Below are 19,460 nucleotides of genomic sequence, written 5' to 3'. Positions count from 1 at the left end.
TATGGCGATGTCGTTTAAGTCTAACTCAATTTAACATTCGGTGAAAAAGACGAGCCTCTGCGGAATCGCTAAAAATAATAAATTGTAAATTATTATTATTTTAACCGCGTGTATACTGATTACATTGTATTTGATAATTATTATAATTATCAATTTATAGGTAGTTGTCATAGACGCGAGTCGTTGCGTGGGCGTGGTGTGCTACTTGAATTGTACGCGCAGTGTAACAATATTGATATAAATGTACGATAACATTGCCGTAGAGAAATAAAATATAATATTATATCACGCGATCGACATCGGACGAACACTCTTTAATAATATATGTACAGTTCAGTGATGACGGCAGGCGGTCGATCACCGCGTTGGCGTTTTATTTTTTTGACAGAAAATTCGTTTTAACGTTTTCCCCCAGCGACTTCCCGCCGCCGCGGAATAATAAGACTTGCGCACACCGACTGAATATTATAAACGCGATATTATACAACACGCGTTCGGTCGTATAGTTTTTCGGTGGAAATCGATTTTTTCCACAGTTCGTTTTTCGTTGATATAATTAATAAAATTACGTGGCCACCTACCCACCTGCTCGACTGTATACAAGCCCATTTTAATATTACATAATATTTGGACGCTGGACCGACTCGTGATGGGTATATGTATTGCCACCAGGAGTCGTATTTCTGAAATAATATCGTCACATCGACTTCACAAGCTTGCCGGCCTGCACTGCAGTGCGCCGGTGGTCTGATGTTGTAGCGATTCTTGTAGATCTTTTCCTACATTTCTGTTTCTTTATTCAACTTTCCATTTCTATCTTTCTCTCTCTCTCTCCTTGTTTATTTGCTCTCTCTCCCCCGAATCTCACCAAAATGTTCAACCACGCCAAATACCGACAGACCGAAAACAACAACGAAGACGTACGAACCACCGGGCTGCAATCGTTCCCGAAAAAGCCAGAGATCCACTTGTCGTTCGAAAGTCTCACCTATACTGTGAACACCTTCAAAAAGCTAAAACAAGGTTAGCTTCGGCGACCGTTACTATCCGTGACGCGCCGTTTATTACTGTTTTTATTTAATATATGCCATACAACATTAATAACACACACACACACATATACGCATATATTATATGTACAGGTCGATTCAAAATATATTTTACAGCCATTTTATCATATAAACATTCGTAATGGAGAAAACAATTTAAAACGAAAGTATTTTTATTTAGAAATTCAAGTGTAAAACTTATATTTTTTATTGCAATTTTAATGTGAAGAATTTTCATTGTAGTATTTGAATACACACAAATTTAAATTCGAACGAGTAATTTATGAGTTATATAAGTATTTTAAATTTTGATGAGCAGAGTGTAGTGGTACGTCATGATACCTCGTAAAATGTTGGCTTACTACTCCGCTCACCGAAACGTTAAATATACTTATAATCCATAAACTATACTCGTCCGAATTTCGATTTTTATGAATCCAAACACTTCGTAACAAGTTTTCCACATTATGATTGCAACAACGCATAGGTTTCTATTTGAATTTTCTAAGTTGACCAATATAAGGGAAGGGGAGCCTTAAAATATTTTAAATAAATTATTTACCATTTTTATATTTCTAAATAATAAAACGTTCGTATTACATTTTTTTTTCTATTACAAATATTCTATATTTATATGATAAAATTAATGTAACATACATTTTGAATCATCCTGTATATATAACATAGATAGCCAACAATATTAAAATGTAGATTATATTGTTTTACTGGAAAAATATAACGTTGTTAAAATTAAACAAAACAAAATATTTTCCAAGGCTCAATGTATAATACGAGGTTATTTAATAATAATATACGGATATGCATGTTAACACAATTTTCGAAAAATAAAAAGGTCAACAATTGATTTAAAACATAGTTATAAACTATACAGAATATTGAGACAAAATAAAATAATTTTTTTTTTACATTGCGCTTAAAATGTTCACCATTTAGTCATATAAGATTTTATTAAATATTTAATAGTTTTATAAAATTTAGTTTTTTTTTATTTTATTTATAAGATGGCAATAATTATCGAGTAATATTTAGTCATTTTCGAATAATGTATAGAATGCAAACAGCAAACCTTGAAAATATAATACAAAATACAAAATACTTCATGAGCTTTTTCCAGAAAATACATTTTTTTTATAAACAATCAATGATTATTTTTTTAAAAAACTTCAAAATTATGAAAATTTTTGAAAACTATTTTATAGTGCAAAATTCATACAATTTTTAATTTATTACATAAGGTTTGAGATTTGGATACAAAATTCCTCGTAAGTTTATTTTCTATAAATTAAAAGATAAAAGTAGTGTTATATCACTTATCACAATTTCTTATGGATGATTAAAGTTCAAATGTTAACAACTTTTTACTGTTTTAGTAAATGTATAGGTAATAAAAATTCGTCTTCAACTGATCTATGTAATTTTGTTAATATTAAAAAAAAATATTGATCTTAAAAACTTAAAATATTCTAATGTTATTTAAATTAAAATTTTTAATACTCAATAAAATTTAGATAATTTCAAGCTATTCATAAGTAATTAAAATTTTCGAATTTTTTTCTTGATTTTTTCATTTTAACTGTTGATGACAATTTTTAGGTTCAATCTAAAATAGGCTGCCCATATAATAATAATAATAATAATAATATTCTTTATTACGGAAAAATATTCCAATTTCAATTATTTATAATATGACAGTATTTTTTTTTATACTACAAATTAAATTTAAAATTTAAATGAACAAGTTTAATAATTTAAGGATTTAGCTTAAACTAATAGAATACAATTTATAATTAAATTACAATAACAAAAATAAATAAATAAAAGACAAGAGATTTATATAATAACTAAATAAAGATTACAAATAAAGTGAAAACATTTTTTTTTTAAATACTATAAATACAATGATATGCTGTTAGTTTGGTGATTGATATATGGAATATGTCAATATTACATAGATAGTTACCAGCTGACATTAGTTTATTAGCAGAGAGTAGGTACTTGTATTAATATGGCCCAGTACCAGTCCACCTCTGATACTATGCGAATGTAAAATAAAGATGATATATAAGAGATAAAAAGGAAATGGTTGCACTGACTCTAGTAGTGTGGTGCATAGTGGTGTATACTATTATTAATACTATATAAACAATAATAATATTGATTTGGTGCTATTCTAAAAATGCTAACAAACTGATTTTCATGAACAAATTCTGAATTAGTTATAGAATATTATTATAATACATGTTTCGAATGAGTTGATATTAATTAAAAAAAAAATTAAAGTTTTTTAGATCATATATATATATATATATATAATGTACAACCTTAAAAATAGTCATAGCCCTTAGTCTTTCTTAAATAATTTATGATGAGGTTCTTGTTCAATAATCAATATTTTTTAAGACCAATATCGTATTAATATAATTCTTAATGATTAACATTAATAAACCAGGAATAAATCTTAATATATGTTACTTGAAAAATTACATCCCATTTAGCCCATATTAACTCTCATTTCTATTGTTTATGGGTACGAAAAAAAAAAATGTTGAATAAAAAATATTATTATTCGGGTATCTAAAATAATACGGTATAGTGATGACAATTTTTTTACAATTACTATTTTTATAAGTATATTGTATTGCGTTAACTGAAAATAACTGGAAATCGTATAATATATAATCTCAAAATATTATGTATTCAAAGTTTATTGATTATTAAACCCCTATATACGTTATTTTTAAATCGATACCTAATGAGTTCAAGCTAAATTTTTAAATTATTGTTAATTTTTAAAATAATAAGATTAAACTCATTCCCCATACATTAAAATGCACACCTAATGTATTCCACGATAATAAAAATATTTTATGCATACATAATTCATATTATTACACACGTACATAACATTTATTGTACTTATTTGTTTATGTTTCTACACTTTTTGAGAGAAGACTATAAAAAAGTTTAGTGTACAATATTTTTACTTTTCTTTCCGTTAAAACTTATCAACAATATTTTGTTATTATTAACTAATTTTTACTTTGAACAAACTAACTACTTTTTATATTTCTAATCAGTATACTTTTAGTTTTATTCATCAATAATATTAACTTATAACAAATACATAGGCTTGTCTTAATTTATCAGCTTATTTCAGTAATGCTTAAACATATAATTATAGATATATTGATAATTATATCATCGTCAAATATTAAGTTTAATTCAGTTAATTTAATCATATAGACATATATTAGATAAATATTTTAATTTTTAATCATAAATCATTAGTATTTTAAAAATGTAATTTAATTAATAAATATAAGACATATCTTAGTATAGTTATAGTATCAATTTATTGAATTATCTAAAACGTATTATAATCGCCCTACCTAGCATATAAATTATAAATATTAAATACACATCAGAATATTATACTTGATAATGAGTTGTCCGACTCCGACAGATAATATTTAAATGTCTAGACGAAAATTGCAACTTTTTTTTTTAATTAAACAAAAAAAACAATCATTTTACCATGCGAAAACACAAACATTTTTTTGTTAAAATGTAAATATAACATGTTAATATATATCATATGTAATATGTACACATAATATGATTTGGCAACATAGTAAAACAGTACACAGCACACACACAAAATTAAAGGTCTTTAAATGTTTTCGAAAACTTTTTTTTTTAATGACATAATAATTTGACCATAGTAGGTATAATATTTTCGGAAACAGTTATTCTGAATTTTGACGGACACGTTTAATGTAATTGTGTTTGTAGTGAATTTGCATTATTTTAATAAATATCGACTTATTTAAAATGTCCCCCATTGTATTTTATTGTTTACTGATTCTCTAATAATACTTTATGCCAATGTGCAATGTGCATGTATAATCTATCAGATCACAGTAGGAGTGATGAGTATATCATACTTCTTATATATACATTATATTATATTAATTTTGATATTATGTATACAATACACATTGATGGTCACCTGCAGTGTTGTGTACATAATAATAATGTAATTATTTTTAATCATTAAACGCTTTTAATTAAATTGTATGAACAACAATATTTATTTTAAGATTACTCATCTAAACTCCTGTAATGGTGGTAATTACCCAAGCGTATAATCAATAATTGGTAATCGTTTTCGATTCTTCAGTGAAAAAGGAGATCTTGCACGGCATCGATGGCAATTTCCGGTCTGGACAACTAACGGCCATCATGGGACCGTCGGGTTGTGGCAAGAGTACGTTACTCAACGTACTCGCCGGATACTCGTGAGTACATTAAGTAATAACGTTTTAATAAATGTAGTCATGTGTCGCGGTATGTAATGGCTAACTGTTATGTTACGTTAAAACCATTGTAGTCTGCAGACTAGGCACGGTTATTGTAATCATCGTGGAGAATAATTAATCAAACTGCGTGACGATTCGATAAGGTAGACAAATTGCAAAAGACAATCGTATACTATACATTCACATTTAAGTTCTAATACGAATTTTTACGCAATTTTAATAATGATAGGGAAAGATCAGTGAACAGTCGAACAGGCTCGTTTTGTGTAAATTAAAAATTCTCGTCAATTATCTATAATCGTAGAGCAATAGAGAATGAGGCATAACTATTATTTTTACCCATCGTGTAGGTTGTAGGGGAACCATGATTTTGCATTTATTGTAAGAACCTTTACTTGACCAAGTTCATTTTTAAAAAGAATTTTCACATTGTGTGTATCTTGCCTAACTATAGTTACCCATTATTATATTATTCAATACGTTTACGATCGTGTCGGTGTAGTAGGAATTTAAAAAGTTTGGCTCAATTTACTTATAGAATACATACTGATTATTAAACTATACTGCATATATAAATTAAAATATTATTGATTAATTAATGGATTTAATGAAATTATAACGATTATTTTAGCGAGAGATCTGGTACTTAACATATCATATATTCATATAATAGTATTAGTAGGTAATATATTATGAACAATTCTTAGTTTTTTTTTTTTCTCAAAAAAGTCTTTTAAACTTTTATTCTTTAATGTTTTGGAGCTATATGTTTTTTTCAATTATCCGCTGACGCGACTTATAAATATACGTTGCAGGATAAGTGGAAGTTCGGGCCAAGTGTACTTGAACGACACGTTGCGAGATGAAAAACAAATGGCAAACATCAGTTGCTACATACAGCAAGACGATTACGTGCGTGACCTGTTGACAGTCAGGGAATCGATGACGGTGGCTGCCCACCTTAAGTTACCGACAACCGTGACGGCTCTATCAAAAGCCGGCCAAGTGGAAGACTTGCTCGACGCGTTGGGTTTGTCCGTTCACGGAGACACCGTAACCAAACAGCTCTCGGGAGGCCAGAAAAAGAGACTGTCCATCGCTTTAGAGCTCATAACCAACCCGTCAATATTATTCTTAGACGAGCCCACTACGTAAGTACCGTATAATACTTTCACTGAAAGTGTTATAGATGATTCTCGTCGAATTTTTATACTAAATTGTTAGGAACATAGGTAATCTATACTACTATCGATTATGTACCAAAGTGAAGAAGATTTTATTGAAGCTATAATACTCGTATATTAAGCAAAGAGGCCCGTTTGATCAGTATTCGGCTAGGGACACATTACAAAGCACAGAATATTATTTTAAATATGATCTATCTATCTATGTACAGTAAACATCTTAAATTTATTTTAATAATAATAATAATTAGTATCATACCATAATGTATTAAATCGAAATATCTTACCGTATAGTGGTTTAGACAGTCAATCTTGCAGTCATTTGGTATCACTGATGATCAACTTAGCTCACAATGAAAGTCGTACCATGGTGTGTACAGTACACCAGCCTAGTGCTTTACTGTTCGAAAAGTTTGACCAAGTGTATGCGTTGAGCTCGGGCCGGTGCATCTACCAAGGACCACCTAAATTAGTTATTCCTTACTTTGCTGAACATTCCGTCGCATGTCCAACGTACCATAATCCAGCCGATTTTTGTATGTATATGATGTATAATCCTATAATTATTTATTAATTTTTCAGTGCAGGCACGTAACCAAGGGGGTTCATATGAGTCATATAAAAAAAATAATGATAACAATTGTTTTCAAAATTATTTAAACCTTCCCCCATCAAAAAATCCTAATTATACGTGCCTGTTTCGGTGTATCAGCTATGACGATAATAAATACACGATTTAAAATCGGAATATATAGAAAAAAAAAGTTGAAAAGCATATATCCTGTACCTATGTCACAGGTGTACTCATACACCAAGTAATTTCATGGAAACTAAATGCCAATAATAACAACACATACCTATTATAAGTTTATATTAAGTTTTAAAATTAAAATGTTTTTATCAATTGATCATTTGAATTCATAACTTTTCATGATAAAAAAAAACACATATAAAATGATAATCATTCTATCACTTTTTTCATATGTATGTTATGCGTAAAAAAATCTGTTGGTATATATTGGTTTTTAGTGATCGAAGTGGCCATAGGCGAATATGGTACTGATGTACTTGTCAAATTGTTCGATACAACAAAAATCACATACATAAATGATCGCAACAAATGTCCTATAATTTCTGACGAAGGCCGCGAAACACAACTTGAAAATGGTACGTTTCCTTGATATTAATATTCCTTAACACGTGTAATATAATATTTCTATAATAGGTGCAATGATAATAATTGTTATGCAAATCTATTCGTTTTGTAGGCGCGTACCAGGAAAACAACAACGTCGATAACAAACGATTATCGTATAAAACTGAGCTTTTAAATAAGCCTCAGTTTTATGTACAGGCCTATCATTTATATTGGCGAAATGTAATCATGAACAAACGTAACAAAGTGAGTAAATAATAATAAAATAACGTTGATATGATATGGTAAATATTGTCGTTGAAATGCGTAATGAAATCATTAGACATTAACTATATATCAATAGAATGTTATCGGGTTTTAAATAACGATAGGTAATGACTCATAAGTCATATATAGTTGTCTCATATAGTTATTATTGTTATTATTATTATTATTATTATTATTATTATCTATGACCTGTGTATCCAAATTCGGTAAAAATATATTATTTATTCATAAGGACAGAATATAAAAATAGGCGCCTGATATCATTTCACAACATAAGGGCATAGGTACCACCACAATACATTTAAAACGGCGTGTTATTATAAATTAAATTAAACCACTGCATTCAAAATACGTTTTATAATATATGTCTAACAGATATTTATTCGGTTTTTCATACATTTAACAAATCTGGCGCTTTGTAGTTGCTATAACAAGTTTGATAACAAAAACATTTCTAGGCAGTTCGGGAGGTATATAGTCGTTAATAAGGGCGTATCTATGTCAAATATATTTTACTATATATTATTATTTAGCCACGGCAACAGTGTTTACCTAATTTTTAAAAATCTACTACCTTTGTATTTATTAATCATGTACTATTTTTCATACATACTTTACAATCTTAACTATACTGTGTATGCAGATTATGATATTATGAGACATTTATTGAGTTATGTACTTACGTATTGTAGGTATTAAAACGAATAATTTAATATAGTTTATTTGTATTATGTTGTCGAAAATGTACATAAATTAATATTAATGGTTAATTAGATTAGACTATAGGGACAATATACGTATTTATATGAATCCATAGTTTAACCACTGTGAATTGTTTTTATTACTCATTCACGCAGACGAAATCCATACTGAGCATAAAAAAAAATTTAATATTTACCGTTCGCGAAAGGATATTGTGATCTTTTGTTGATTATATATATTATTTAATAACCAATTTTTATGTTGTAATAAAATTGCATAACTTCTTCAAGCGTTAAATTAAATTTAAATTTATACGACTTAATAGTAAAGCATAAATTCAATTTGAACTTATAATGTCGCGTTAATATTTTATTTTTATTGTTGAAAAATAGATAAAACGGTGTGCCTCTGAAAAACGAGTGCCGGTAAAATTGTCAACGTGACTAATTTCGAACACATTATATAATAACACATATTATATAAGGTTCAATGTGCGTGCAATATTTTTAGTGGGTATATATGTATAGGATGTTTCAACAAACCTAATATAATATATTAATATGTTTTTTACATTAAATCTAATTGATAAGCCGCTCGTAAGAATGGTAGCTACGCTAACACGTCTCCGTCATATAATGCGTTATCGTGTAACTGCCCATCGTATAAAAGCTATAGGTAGTGTTAAAAACGGATTTACTCAAAAACGGTATTGAGAATACGATAGGAGAAAAAACTCGTCGTAAGACCAAAATGCATCTCTCGCCTGGCTCAGAATGGCGTATATAAAACGTCAGAAACCCGCGATACTACGTTACAACTACGAGTTATCATCGTCATTAAGACGAGAGAGGTCTCTCTCTCTCTCGACCGCCGCAATAATTATGCGTCGTTTGAAACGTTTTCAGACCAACGCGCTGTTGCGGATCGCCGTCCACTTCGCCGTAGCCCTCATAGTCAGCTACATATACCGGGGAGTGGGCAACGACGCGGCTCAGGTGCTCAACAACATGAAGTTCGTGTACGGCACCAATTTGTTCTTGGCTTACACCGGTCTGATGGCCGTCATCGTTTCTTGTGAGCATTTAATACGATATATACATCTATAAAGAGTCCCGAGTCATAAAAACAATTAATTCCTTCGACGTGCAAACTTATACTCATGTGTTATATTATATTTTTTTGATCGCGCCGTTATGATTGCGTGTCCTGCAGTCCCATTAGAGTACTTGGTCTTGAAGAGGGAACACTTCAACGGTTGGTACACGCTTTTCCCGTACATGGTGTCCGTATTGCTTGTCGAAATACCGCTTCAGGTGAGTTCGCAAAACGCGACGTCGCACGTCACGGGTCGCAATTTTGAGAAACTCCCCCCCCCGCTCGTCGGTAACCCTGAATTATTATTTTGTTTTCATTTCTCGTCGCAGATGTTGTGTTGTGTCGCCTACGTCGTACCGGCGTACTTAATCACCGGCCAACCGATGGAAATGATGCGATTCGGTTACTTTGCCGTTTTCTTGGTGGCCACTTCCTTGACGTCTCAAAGCGCAGGATTCCTGTGCGGCGCAACTATGCCACTGAAGGTTTGTTTCCCCGACCACGGGGTTAGTTCTATACAATACATATTTTACATTGCGATCGAAAACTAAACGTTGTCGCCCTATGCCTACCCCAGTTGAAATCGTCCGGACTTCAAACTTTAAAACGAACAAATTTTTTTTTTTAATCCATTTTTATTTTGCATAAAACTAATAACAGTATATAATTATATTATTGTATAGACTATCGTTTGTATAAATTATTTAAATTATTTTATTTTTAACGTCGACGGATGATGTTTCTTGTGAGTGCTTACTAAAAAAATTAATGTTTAATCGTTGATTTTATTATTTATTCCGTAGTTAAAAACGAACGTGAAGCGATGCTAAATTCCAATAAATATACCAGACAATCAATTAGTCTTACGTAGGTTTATTTATTTAGTAAATTTCTGTTTCAGATGTCTGTGTTCGTAGGACCGGTATCGTTGGCGCTACTCTCCATGTTCGGATTTGCGATAAGGTTTTCGGACATACCTGCCATGTATGTGTGGCTGCATCATTTCAGTTTTATTAGAGCGTCATTCCAGAGTGTCTTATACTCGCTGTACGGCTTCACCAGGGGAGTTTTACCGTGCTCCGATGAGATGTACTGCCACTACAAGAACCCAATGAAGTTTCTCACCGAAATGTCATTCGATCATGTGAATATTAATCCCGAACTGTTGTACATGTGTTTCTTTTTCTTGTGCACTTACGCGCTGACAACAACTGTCATATGGTACAAGCTGAACAAACGGTAAATCTCACTCAAAAAAAAAACTAAACCTAATATGTAACAGGATTGACGAAGGTTTATGGTATTATAATATTATAATAATATTATTATATCATCTAAGTACCACATAAATGGTTTTTTTCTGATGTACATCATTATGTTATCGGTTATGGTTATTATTTATGTGCGAGATCACCTTTTTTACGCAAATTATTATTATATTATATTGTGTAAAAATAATATAAATTATTTGATCACATATTGTTATGTATGTATAAAAGGTAATTTGAAGATCAAAATATCAAATCGTGAATATACAAATCTTTTTACAACTTTTATGAATTAAAAATCCAACAAAAATTCAAAACTTTCAAAATATTAATGTTAAAAATATAACTAATGCTCCTCCCAAAGTCTCAAAATATATAAGTTTATAACTGAATATACTTCATAAATATCTAGGGTCAGTACAGATGAAACTACATTTTTCTATAAAATATTTTACCAAAAACTACCTAAGGTTTATCGCGGCACAACTGGTGTATCGTGGCAATCTTAATGGCCAAAATAACATTATATGTACAAAAATAAAAAATGAAATAGGTTTTAAATAACTGTTAAAATATGTAGACAGTGGCACCAACTGGTTAAGTATAATCAAAAGTTTGATTTGTATATCTTTTTACTCTTTTCACGTTTACTTGTCGGTCTTTATAAAATAGATCGTAAATATCATGAAGTAAAAAAAATAATAATTTATTTGCCCTTGCGATGTTCACAAACTGTTGCTGCTCCACTGTATAGATATAAATATTCGCATTGTAATCGTGTTCTTAAAAAAATGTGTTTTAAATTGTTTCAATATTATTATTTAAAATGTTTAGAGTGAATATATACTTACTATTGAGCACTTTTTTTGTTTGTCTTACCATACCATGTTATGTTTTACAATAAACAATTTATTATTTGTTATGACGTGTCATTGTAATATTTTTTGCACACCACCTTTTTTTGTATACATAATTTATATTATGCTGTAATATTTAATTATAACAAAGCGTTTAAGCGTTTAAAATATTTCAAAAGCATTCAACTGAAGTGAAAAACTGGCTTGGTTGTACGATTTTATGATCATAACATTTACAACACCATTGTAGTACAAGTACTAAGTGTCAGTCATCAGAAGTCTCTTCAAAGGATAACAACAAATAACAATATATACGAAAATTATTCATGTGGTCATTTATTTTATAATACATAAAGAAGTTCTGGTCATGCAGTGCACCAGAACATTATATGAAATTGTACTAAGTCTTCTTAATGTATAAATAAATAAAAATAAAATGATGTTTCGTTATAGGTACTCAAATTTATTAATAACTTATATAAATTCACAAAATATTTTTAACAAAAATAATAGAATTTTAAACCATTTACATTAAATAACAATCATAATAAATTAAATCAAAAATTATAAATAATAGCAATAATTCAAATCGATTTACAACACGAGTAAAATTTAAAACTCCTTGAAACATAACAAAAAAATATTAATAATTTATGCTTTGTGCTAATTATAAAATAAAATCGCTGTTAATCTTAACTTGAAATGTTGACAAATCGAATGTGTTCAATGATCGTTCACAGTTACTTAACGTCGCGCATCGTTAATAGTATAAAGATATGATATAACTTTAGAGGTCTTCTTTTGTTGTTTCCTGAGCATCAAAAGGGGCAGCACTTTTGGTCCTCAAATAAAAATCACCTCTTGCCCTGATAATGAAAATTTAAAAATATTTATACTAATTTTAAGCTATTTATAGTTTTCTGGGTAGTGCGCCGGTTGTGTTGACAAGTTAAATAGATAGTTTAATAGATTGTCACATTGTTGCCAACAATTTATCAACGATAGACCAAAACGTGACATTACAGACATCGTATTAAAAACCGAGATGGAAGGAGATTTTTATGGCAGCACTGTTTCTGAATGAAGCGTTAAACAGACGAAGAAGAATATTATGATAACCAACATAACATTATTGTTTTTTATGTAGACACGAAAAACTGGAGACAAATTCAAGGACTGTTTAAAAGCCAAAGTAAATAATACCGTTAAGATTGGTATTCATGTTTATGTATTTAAATCAAAAATATGATTCTTGACCATAATTAAAAGAGAATACTACGATTCAAAATCGTAAAAGTAATCATTGTAATAATATTATTATGTAAATAAGTATATTTTTTTTAAATTTGTATTTTTTGTGATTGGAATATTTCTTTCTTTATGTGTACGTACACAATATATAAGTCATTTAAGAAATATGATATTATTTATTAACGTTTTGTGGTTTCTACTAACTTGGTTGAAGTGCCGTGTCCCATCGGCGTTCCCTTAGTACTGTCGCACTTGTTGTCCAAGTAATCATCCCAGGACATACACTTGACCCCCTTCATAGAATTGACATTGTAAATGGAGTCTTCGTACAGCATATACGCTCTGGAGTGACTACAACCAACTGCGTACAAAATAAAATTGTCAGGTAAAGTCGAAACACCATAATCGTTGATTGGTACTATTATTTATTCCGTATTTCGATATTCCGCGGACGGAATGCGTAATTACGAATTTTATACTTTTAAAGTCACGATCAGTGGCGGATTTTCAAAATTCTTCTGGGGTAGGGGGGTCCTAAATATTATATTATATTGTACGTGGACCTAAAATTCAAAATTTGCAAAATAATAGCTAGTCTTCTAATATAATTATATACCCTCCAGTTAATCCACCAACGGTCCCGTTTGATTTTATAATAGTATGAAAAGCGCTTTGCGAGTCAAAATAAACAACGACCAATAATAAGTCGATAAAATCAAAAATCGTCTTCCGGCATTTACCGCTGTAAGCTTTCCCGAATACGTTATTATTTTAGCGTTTTCTTCCATACTCACCGACTCCGATTAACCTTTCGAACTTCATACCGTCGTAACAGCCCGATTGAGGCACGGTGCCGCCGTTCGGGAAGAAGTCCGCATGACCCGCCGAGTGATAAATGCCCGTGGAACCACCAGACGTGTGAATAATGTCCACGAATATAGCGTCAGTTTTTTTCAGCCCTTTTTTCTGCAACTTCGCAAACTCAAAGCCCGGTCCGGCTGGATCGAGACCTAAGACGAGACGTTATTCTCCTAAATTCTAATTCGGATATCGACCGCCGAACAGTTATGCTTCTGTTCATTGCTCACCCGTTATTCGGCCGATTTTTCCCGACTTCATCAGGGACCCACACACGCCGGCGATGTGCGCCCCGAGACTGTGACCGATTAGATGTATGTTCGCCGGTTTGATTACGCCGAGACTCACGATATTATCCAACACCTTAGACAGTCTGGCACCTATTTTTGAAGTCATCAACATCGGCAACATGTAATTCCGGTTTCCCGCTATGCCACCCCAGTCCACGGTTATCACGTTATATCCTCCGACATTTATGTAAGCTGTTTGAAAAATACAAAATACCCATATGTATTATTTGTCATACATTAAAATGTTAGTGCATCGTGGGCCAACTATGATTATACATATAATATGTATGATGCGGCACAAGAAAAATGAAATCAGTATATTATACATGTTGTGTGGACACAACAAATCGATAGTTAAGCATTATTTTTTTTGTATATAACATATTTTACCTGTTTTTATGCAAAACACGCCATCCTCGTGTACGATAGAGTCGAGCCATCCGTGTATAATTACTTTTAAAGGCAAATCTGGAATCCAATGTTCTAATATGTCGTACTCGTGATCGAATTTTATTTTTATCGATTTGTCGTTACCAATATCCCTAAATTCGAAAGCCACAATTGATCTTAACTTGTATGCCGATATAAAAACTTTTCTCATACTATACAGTTATTTTGTTGTATTTTGGTTATTTGCACCACGTATAACTAAATAAAAGGGCATTATGTAATCTGTGCAATTTCGTAATTACAAAAATAGTAATTTACACCATTTTTAACATTATTAAAATTGTAATTTGCGTCATTTTAAAATAATTGAAAATATATTTTTTTTAACTTATCTATTAACATTTTAGTTAATAAGAAAATATATATGAAAATCAGAAATATTTTAATTTATTATTTAATTATTTATGTTACATTTTATGTGCTATAACTAATCGGTAAAACTGTCAGGTATATTCTAATAATAAAAATTATATTATATTTCATAATAATATACTATTTTGTTTTCTGTGATGACTTAAATTAAAATTAAGATGTTGCGCAAAATACCATCTTTCTATTAATTATCTGCAGTTTCAATTTAATATTTTAATATTATCTGTGACTGTAGTATAAACTATACAAATTAAAAAAATGTATATACTAAAATTAGTTTCAAGTTCAGTTTTTATTTTATTTTAAATTAATGATATTATTTACGAATACACATTGACTATGTTAAATATTATGGTATACCTTTATAAATTTTACAGATTTTTTTTTATCGTAGCCAAGAAAACCCTTAATTTATATATATATTCTATCTACAAATTTGAACCTCTAATTTGCTACAATATACTTTAATATTGATCTTCAATCATTGTTAAAATTTTATCGATACGTTTATTAAACATAGCAATCGTTCAGTGTGACCGGCATGCTTATTCAATAGTCAATCTTATATTATTATCAATATTTTTTCTTTTAAATCGTATACCCACGTCAATTTGCCACTGTGTTCAAATGTGAATTAATAACTGTATTTTACCTAAATTAAAAATAATAACAATGATTGATTTGACACTGAGGTTTACAATGAAATAGATACCCAAATCAATATGTTTTAATCTCAATGTGGCTGAAGTTAGTCAATTATGTTATTATAATAAATAATCATATAGCCTATATGGAGTATAAGACATGATGCGTATGTATTTTCGCTCTATACTATATTCACTTATACTATTACTAATATTATTATTATTAATATTATTACGTTGCGGTGTTACATACGAATTCCAGTATTGGATGTCCACGTTTTTATCATTGACGGACAACATTTGTATGTATTTTTGATCAAACCCATCCCATCTGATGACTGCTTTTTGCACAAATCGCATAACAGTCCTCACGAAACATGCTAGAGCAGACAAACATACATAAAACACTAATGTAATAGGCATACAATTTTATAATATAGATACGAGTATAGGATGCACAGTAGAGTAGTAAAATCTGTTAAATATTTGATTCCTTTTCGGTAGGAACTAGCCTTTAAGTTTTTTAATGTCTCTAAATACTATAATTTTTACCGCAGGTACATGCATAAACGGCGCGCAATTGATAAAAGGGAAGAAGTCAAAATCACTACTTTTCTGAAAACAAAAACGATACGTTTTTGTTTTGACAGATAATTTAAACCAATAATAGAACAATAATTGAATAATTGGTCAAATTGACTTATTCGTATTTTAACCTAACACCGTTCATACAAACTTAAATCCGGGGCAGCTCATATAACTCATGTAATTTACTAACCAAATTATACCGCAATAAAAAATGATATTAAAATGTTTTATATCAAGTGATGAGAGAGGGAAGTTGATAAAACAATAAAAAACGATAAATACTTTTTTTTAGATTGCACGATTTAATTTAATTTTTCCTGTTCATTCGAAAATTCAACTATATTGGATCATTAAAAATCGTGTTTTCGAGTTTCGAAGTAGAGAGTGTGATAATTTAGCGTATGCATATTATATTCATAAAGTCGATAAGTGTATTTTTATTCAGTCATATTGTGGATTGGTCAAATCGTATACCCCCTCCTATTCAAAACTTAAATGACGCCACTGTGACATTATAACAATTGTTATATAGGTACCCCGCCGAAATAAAAAAAAGTCAAAGACAAAATAATGTGACGGCTATATGTAAATTGATTACGATGGTTCAAACGAGACCATGACCAATGAGACCATATGTGTACTACGACCATGACGTATTTTTTTTCGTTCTGTTTTACCAATTTACCGTCGTTCTGTTGGATTATAAGCATGAGGATCGTTGTGGTGATGTTGAGCAGCAGCGTTCGGCGCATTTGATGAGGCGATAGCAACGACTTTGTGATCGAAAACCGGATACGGAAACATCTAGGTATGTCTGCGCGCGTAAAAAGCGACGGCTCTAATCCAAACTGCTGCACACGGTCGGTTTCGTCGTTTCGAACATATTATTATTGTTTTAGACGTTAATTTTTTACGAAAAAAAAATGTATATATAATTGTTTAGCTTTACGCCGCACGCCCGTTGCGTCGGCGTAATACAATAATTACGGGTTCGACGGTCTGTATTACAGTATCATTATGTCGTAAAATTTTACCGACGGAACAATGGGATAAAACACATTCGAAAGATAAATTATTCCAATATTATTATTATTATTATTATTGCAACGCATTACGGCGAAATCGGTAGGCACATATTCGGATTTTACGCGGTACGACACATTTGCGTGACGTGTGCGACGTATACGAATAACGTTTAGTAAAGTACGAAGCGTATATTTCACACATCACCGCAATGCGCAGAACGATTGATAATAACACAATAATTGTTACAACAATTATCATTCCGTGGTATTTTCTGAAGTCGACACAATATTGAACAACACCGACGCCGTCGCGAAGCATATAATATATTATAAAGTTCGGCTAATTATCTTTTTCCGGTACCACCGTTTGTCGCGTAATAGTCGATTATATTATGATATATCAATAATAATGATAATGTTATACCTCGCTCGTAGCACCGACAAAATACAAATAAGTGAGTGTGTATGATGAAAATATGTAACGAACTGCGAAAACGAGAACCGGTCGACTGTCAGAGTCTTTGATTTATCAACGATCTGGTTACGGTGGCCGACTGTCGAGAAAATTAAATTATTATTAAAATAATAGCTGGCAATACGTTAGCAATTATAATATGGTCCGACATAGTCACTTTAATGCGCATTAATTATCCAAATCGTTTCGGCTACGGCAATCGACGTTACACGTTCGTACAGCCGATATAATATTATTGTTGTACGGAATTACGCGTTGTTGTAATTATTTTTTAAACTAATTGACCGCGCGATTATCATTCATAAGTCACGTTTGGTGTAATATAATATATTATGCGTATGAGTCATATCACGAAATAATAATATCTCGAAATGCCGATGTATCATTTACGCGCACTTATACTTTTTCAAACGAGGGCTATACGTTTTATACTCGAAGCCAATCCTTTAATATCATTTTTTTTAATTTGTCTTTGCATCTCAGATTGCATTCACTGTGGCCACAGTTAAATAGTAATTAACAATACGCTTTATATTCGTTTCGTAAAAAAAAATTAAAATATTTAGATTTATTTTTGTTATAAATCATAAGATAATTTTTACCGTCGTTTTTAAACTCTATGTTTATAATAACCAATTACATAGTATTACAGTTAAATTTATTTTAATAATAACAAACTGTAGCCGATACAATTTTACTGAATATAATAGGTACCGGGTATCAACAGGTCAACAAGAACGTTCACTAGAGTACTAGACACTTAATGAATCATTCTCTGATTTGAGTCTGATTAACTGCAGCAGTGCACAATAAATTAATCGATTGATCTATTAGAGAGTTAATCGTCAATAAATTATTTTCCATCAATACCATCCGTTGTGCTAAGTAATATAAACTATAAATAAATAATAATAACTTACTTAAACTTAAAAAAAAAAAAAAATCGCTCTGCTTTATAGAATGATGTGTGTTGAGCGTTTACCGCGTTATTGAACAGGTAAATGTCATGGCAATGGATGTTTTCAATTTGAATTCAATGATACATTCATAGATAAAATTTCAATGATGAGTTATTGTAGGTATATGTACGATTAAAAACGATTTGGAGCGAAGACTGTCAATTTCTATTTCTATTTTTTTTTATTTTAATATAAATTTCCCGTGTTGTTGCTTTTAAGTTTATAACGGCAGTATTTCCTACCACCTTACGTTATTTGTAATGTTTTTACAATAACATATAATTTCTTATAGAAGGATTAAAAAATATTAATTTAATATTTAGCAGCTGTCTACATTTAAAAATTATAAGAATTACTTTACCTATTTAAATTTTTTACTGTGAGTACTCATCAAGTATCTATCTAATGTATATCCAACATTATAACATATTATTTAAGACTTATATTAATAACTGATGTATAAGAAAGACTAAAGAGGGATATAAGAAATATTATTCGGACAATGGAGAGGGGTGGGGGATAAAATGTCTTCTAAATATAAATTACACGTTTACCAAAGTTATTATAGGAGCTTCTTAGAATTAGATAGTTTCAACCTACCTTATTAATGTCTAAAAAATGTTTTCTAAA

At 30.3% G+C, this 19,460-nt stretch overlaps 2 protein-coding genes across 6 annotated transcripts; one reads left to right on the top strand and one right to left on the bottom strand.

Annotated features, from left to right (window-relative positions):
• Positions 1 to 349: 349 nt before the first annotated feature.
• Positions 350 to 11,196, top strand: LOC113561191 (ATP-binding cassette sub-family G member 1-like). 2 transcript variants are annotated; one of them, XM_026967471.1, is made up of 10 exons: positions 350 to 1,023; positions 5,251 to 5,368; positions 6,205 to 6,540; positions 6,868 to 7,109; positions 7,603 to 7,740; positions 7,842 to 7,975; positions 9,604 to 9,772; positions 9,911 to 10,011; positions 10,123 to 10,278; positions 10,695 to 11,196. In XM_026967471.1, the coding sequence occupies exons 1-10, from the start codon at positions 873 to 875 to the stop codon at positions 11,034 to 11,036; spliced, it is 1,887 nt and encodes a 628-aa protein (XP_026823272.1). In that variant the 5' UTR covers positions 350 to 872; the 3' UTR covers positions 11,037 to 11,196. The 2 variants fall into 2 exon arrangements, with proteins under 2 accessions (XP_026823272.1, XP_026823273.1); XM_026967472.1 differs by having other exon boundaries at positions 897 to 1,023; positions 5,171 to 5,368.
• Positions 11,197 to 12,371: 1,175 nt separating this feature from the next.
• On the bottom strand, positions 12,372 to 17,912 carry LOC113556707 (lipoprotein lipase-like). 4 transcript variants are annotated; one of them, XM_026961828.1, is made up of 7 exons: positions 17,049 to 17,912; positions 16,037 to 16,163; positions 14,708 to 14,859; positions 14,258 to 14,509; positions 13,964 to 14,179; positions 13,374 to 13,530; positions 12,372 to 12,784 (listed from the first exon to the last, which is right to left on the bottom strand). In XM_026961828.1, exons 2-7 carry the CDS (start codon positions 16,141 to 16,143, stop codon positions 12,706 to 12,708), a joined length of 963 nt encoding a protein of 320 aa, XP_026817629.1. In that variant the 5' UTR covers positions 16,144 to 16,163; positions 17,049 to 17,912; the 3' UTR covers positions 12,372 to 12,705. The 4 variants fall into 4 exon arrangements, with proteins under 4 accessions (XP_026817629.1, XP_026817621.1, XP_026817638.1 ...); XM_026961820.1 differs by having other exon boundaries at positions 17,057 to 17,910; XM_026961837.1 differs by lacking the exon at positions 17,049 to 17,912 and having other exon boundaries at positions 14,708 to 14,965; positions 16,020 to 16,148.
• Between the last annotated feature and the right edge of the window lie 1,548 nt (positions 17,913 to 19,460).

This window comes from Rhopalosiphum maidis, chromosome 4 (genome assembly GCF_003676215.2).
Source record: "Rhopalosiphum maidis isolate BTI-1 chromosome 4, ASM367621v3, whole genome shotgun sequence".
In the NCBI taxonomy this organism is placed as follows: domain Eukaryota; kingdom Metazoa; phylum Arthropoda; class Insecta; order Hemiptera; family Aphididae; genus Rhopalosiphum; species Rhopalosiphum maidis.
This window is presented reverse-complemented; position numbering and strand designations above follow the sequence as displayed.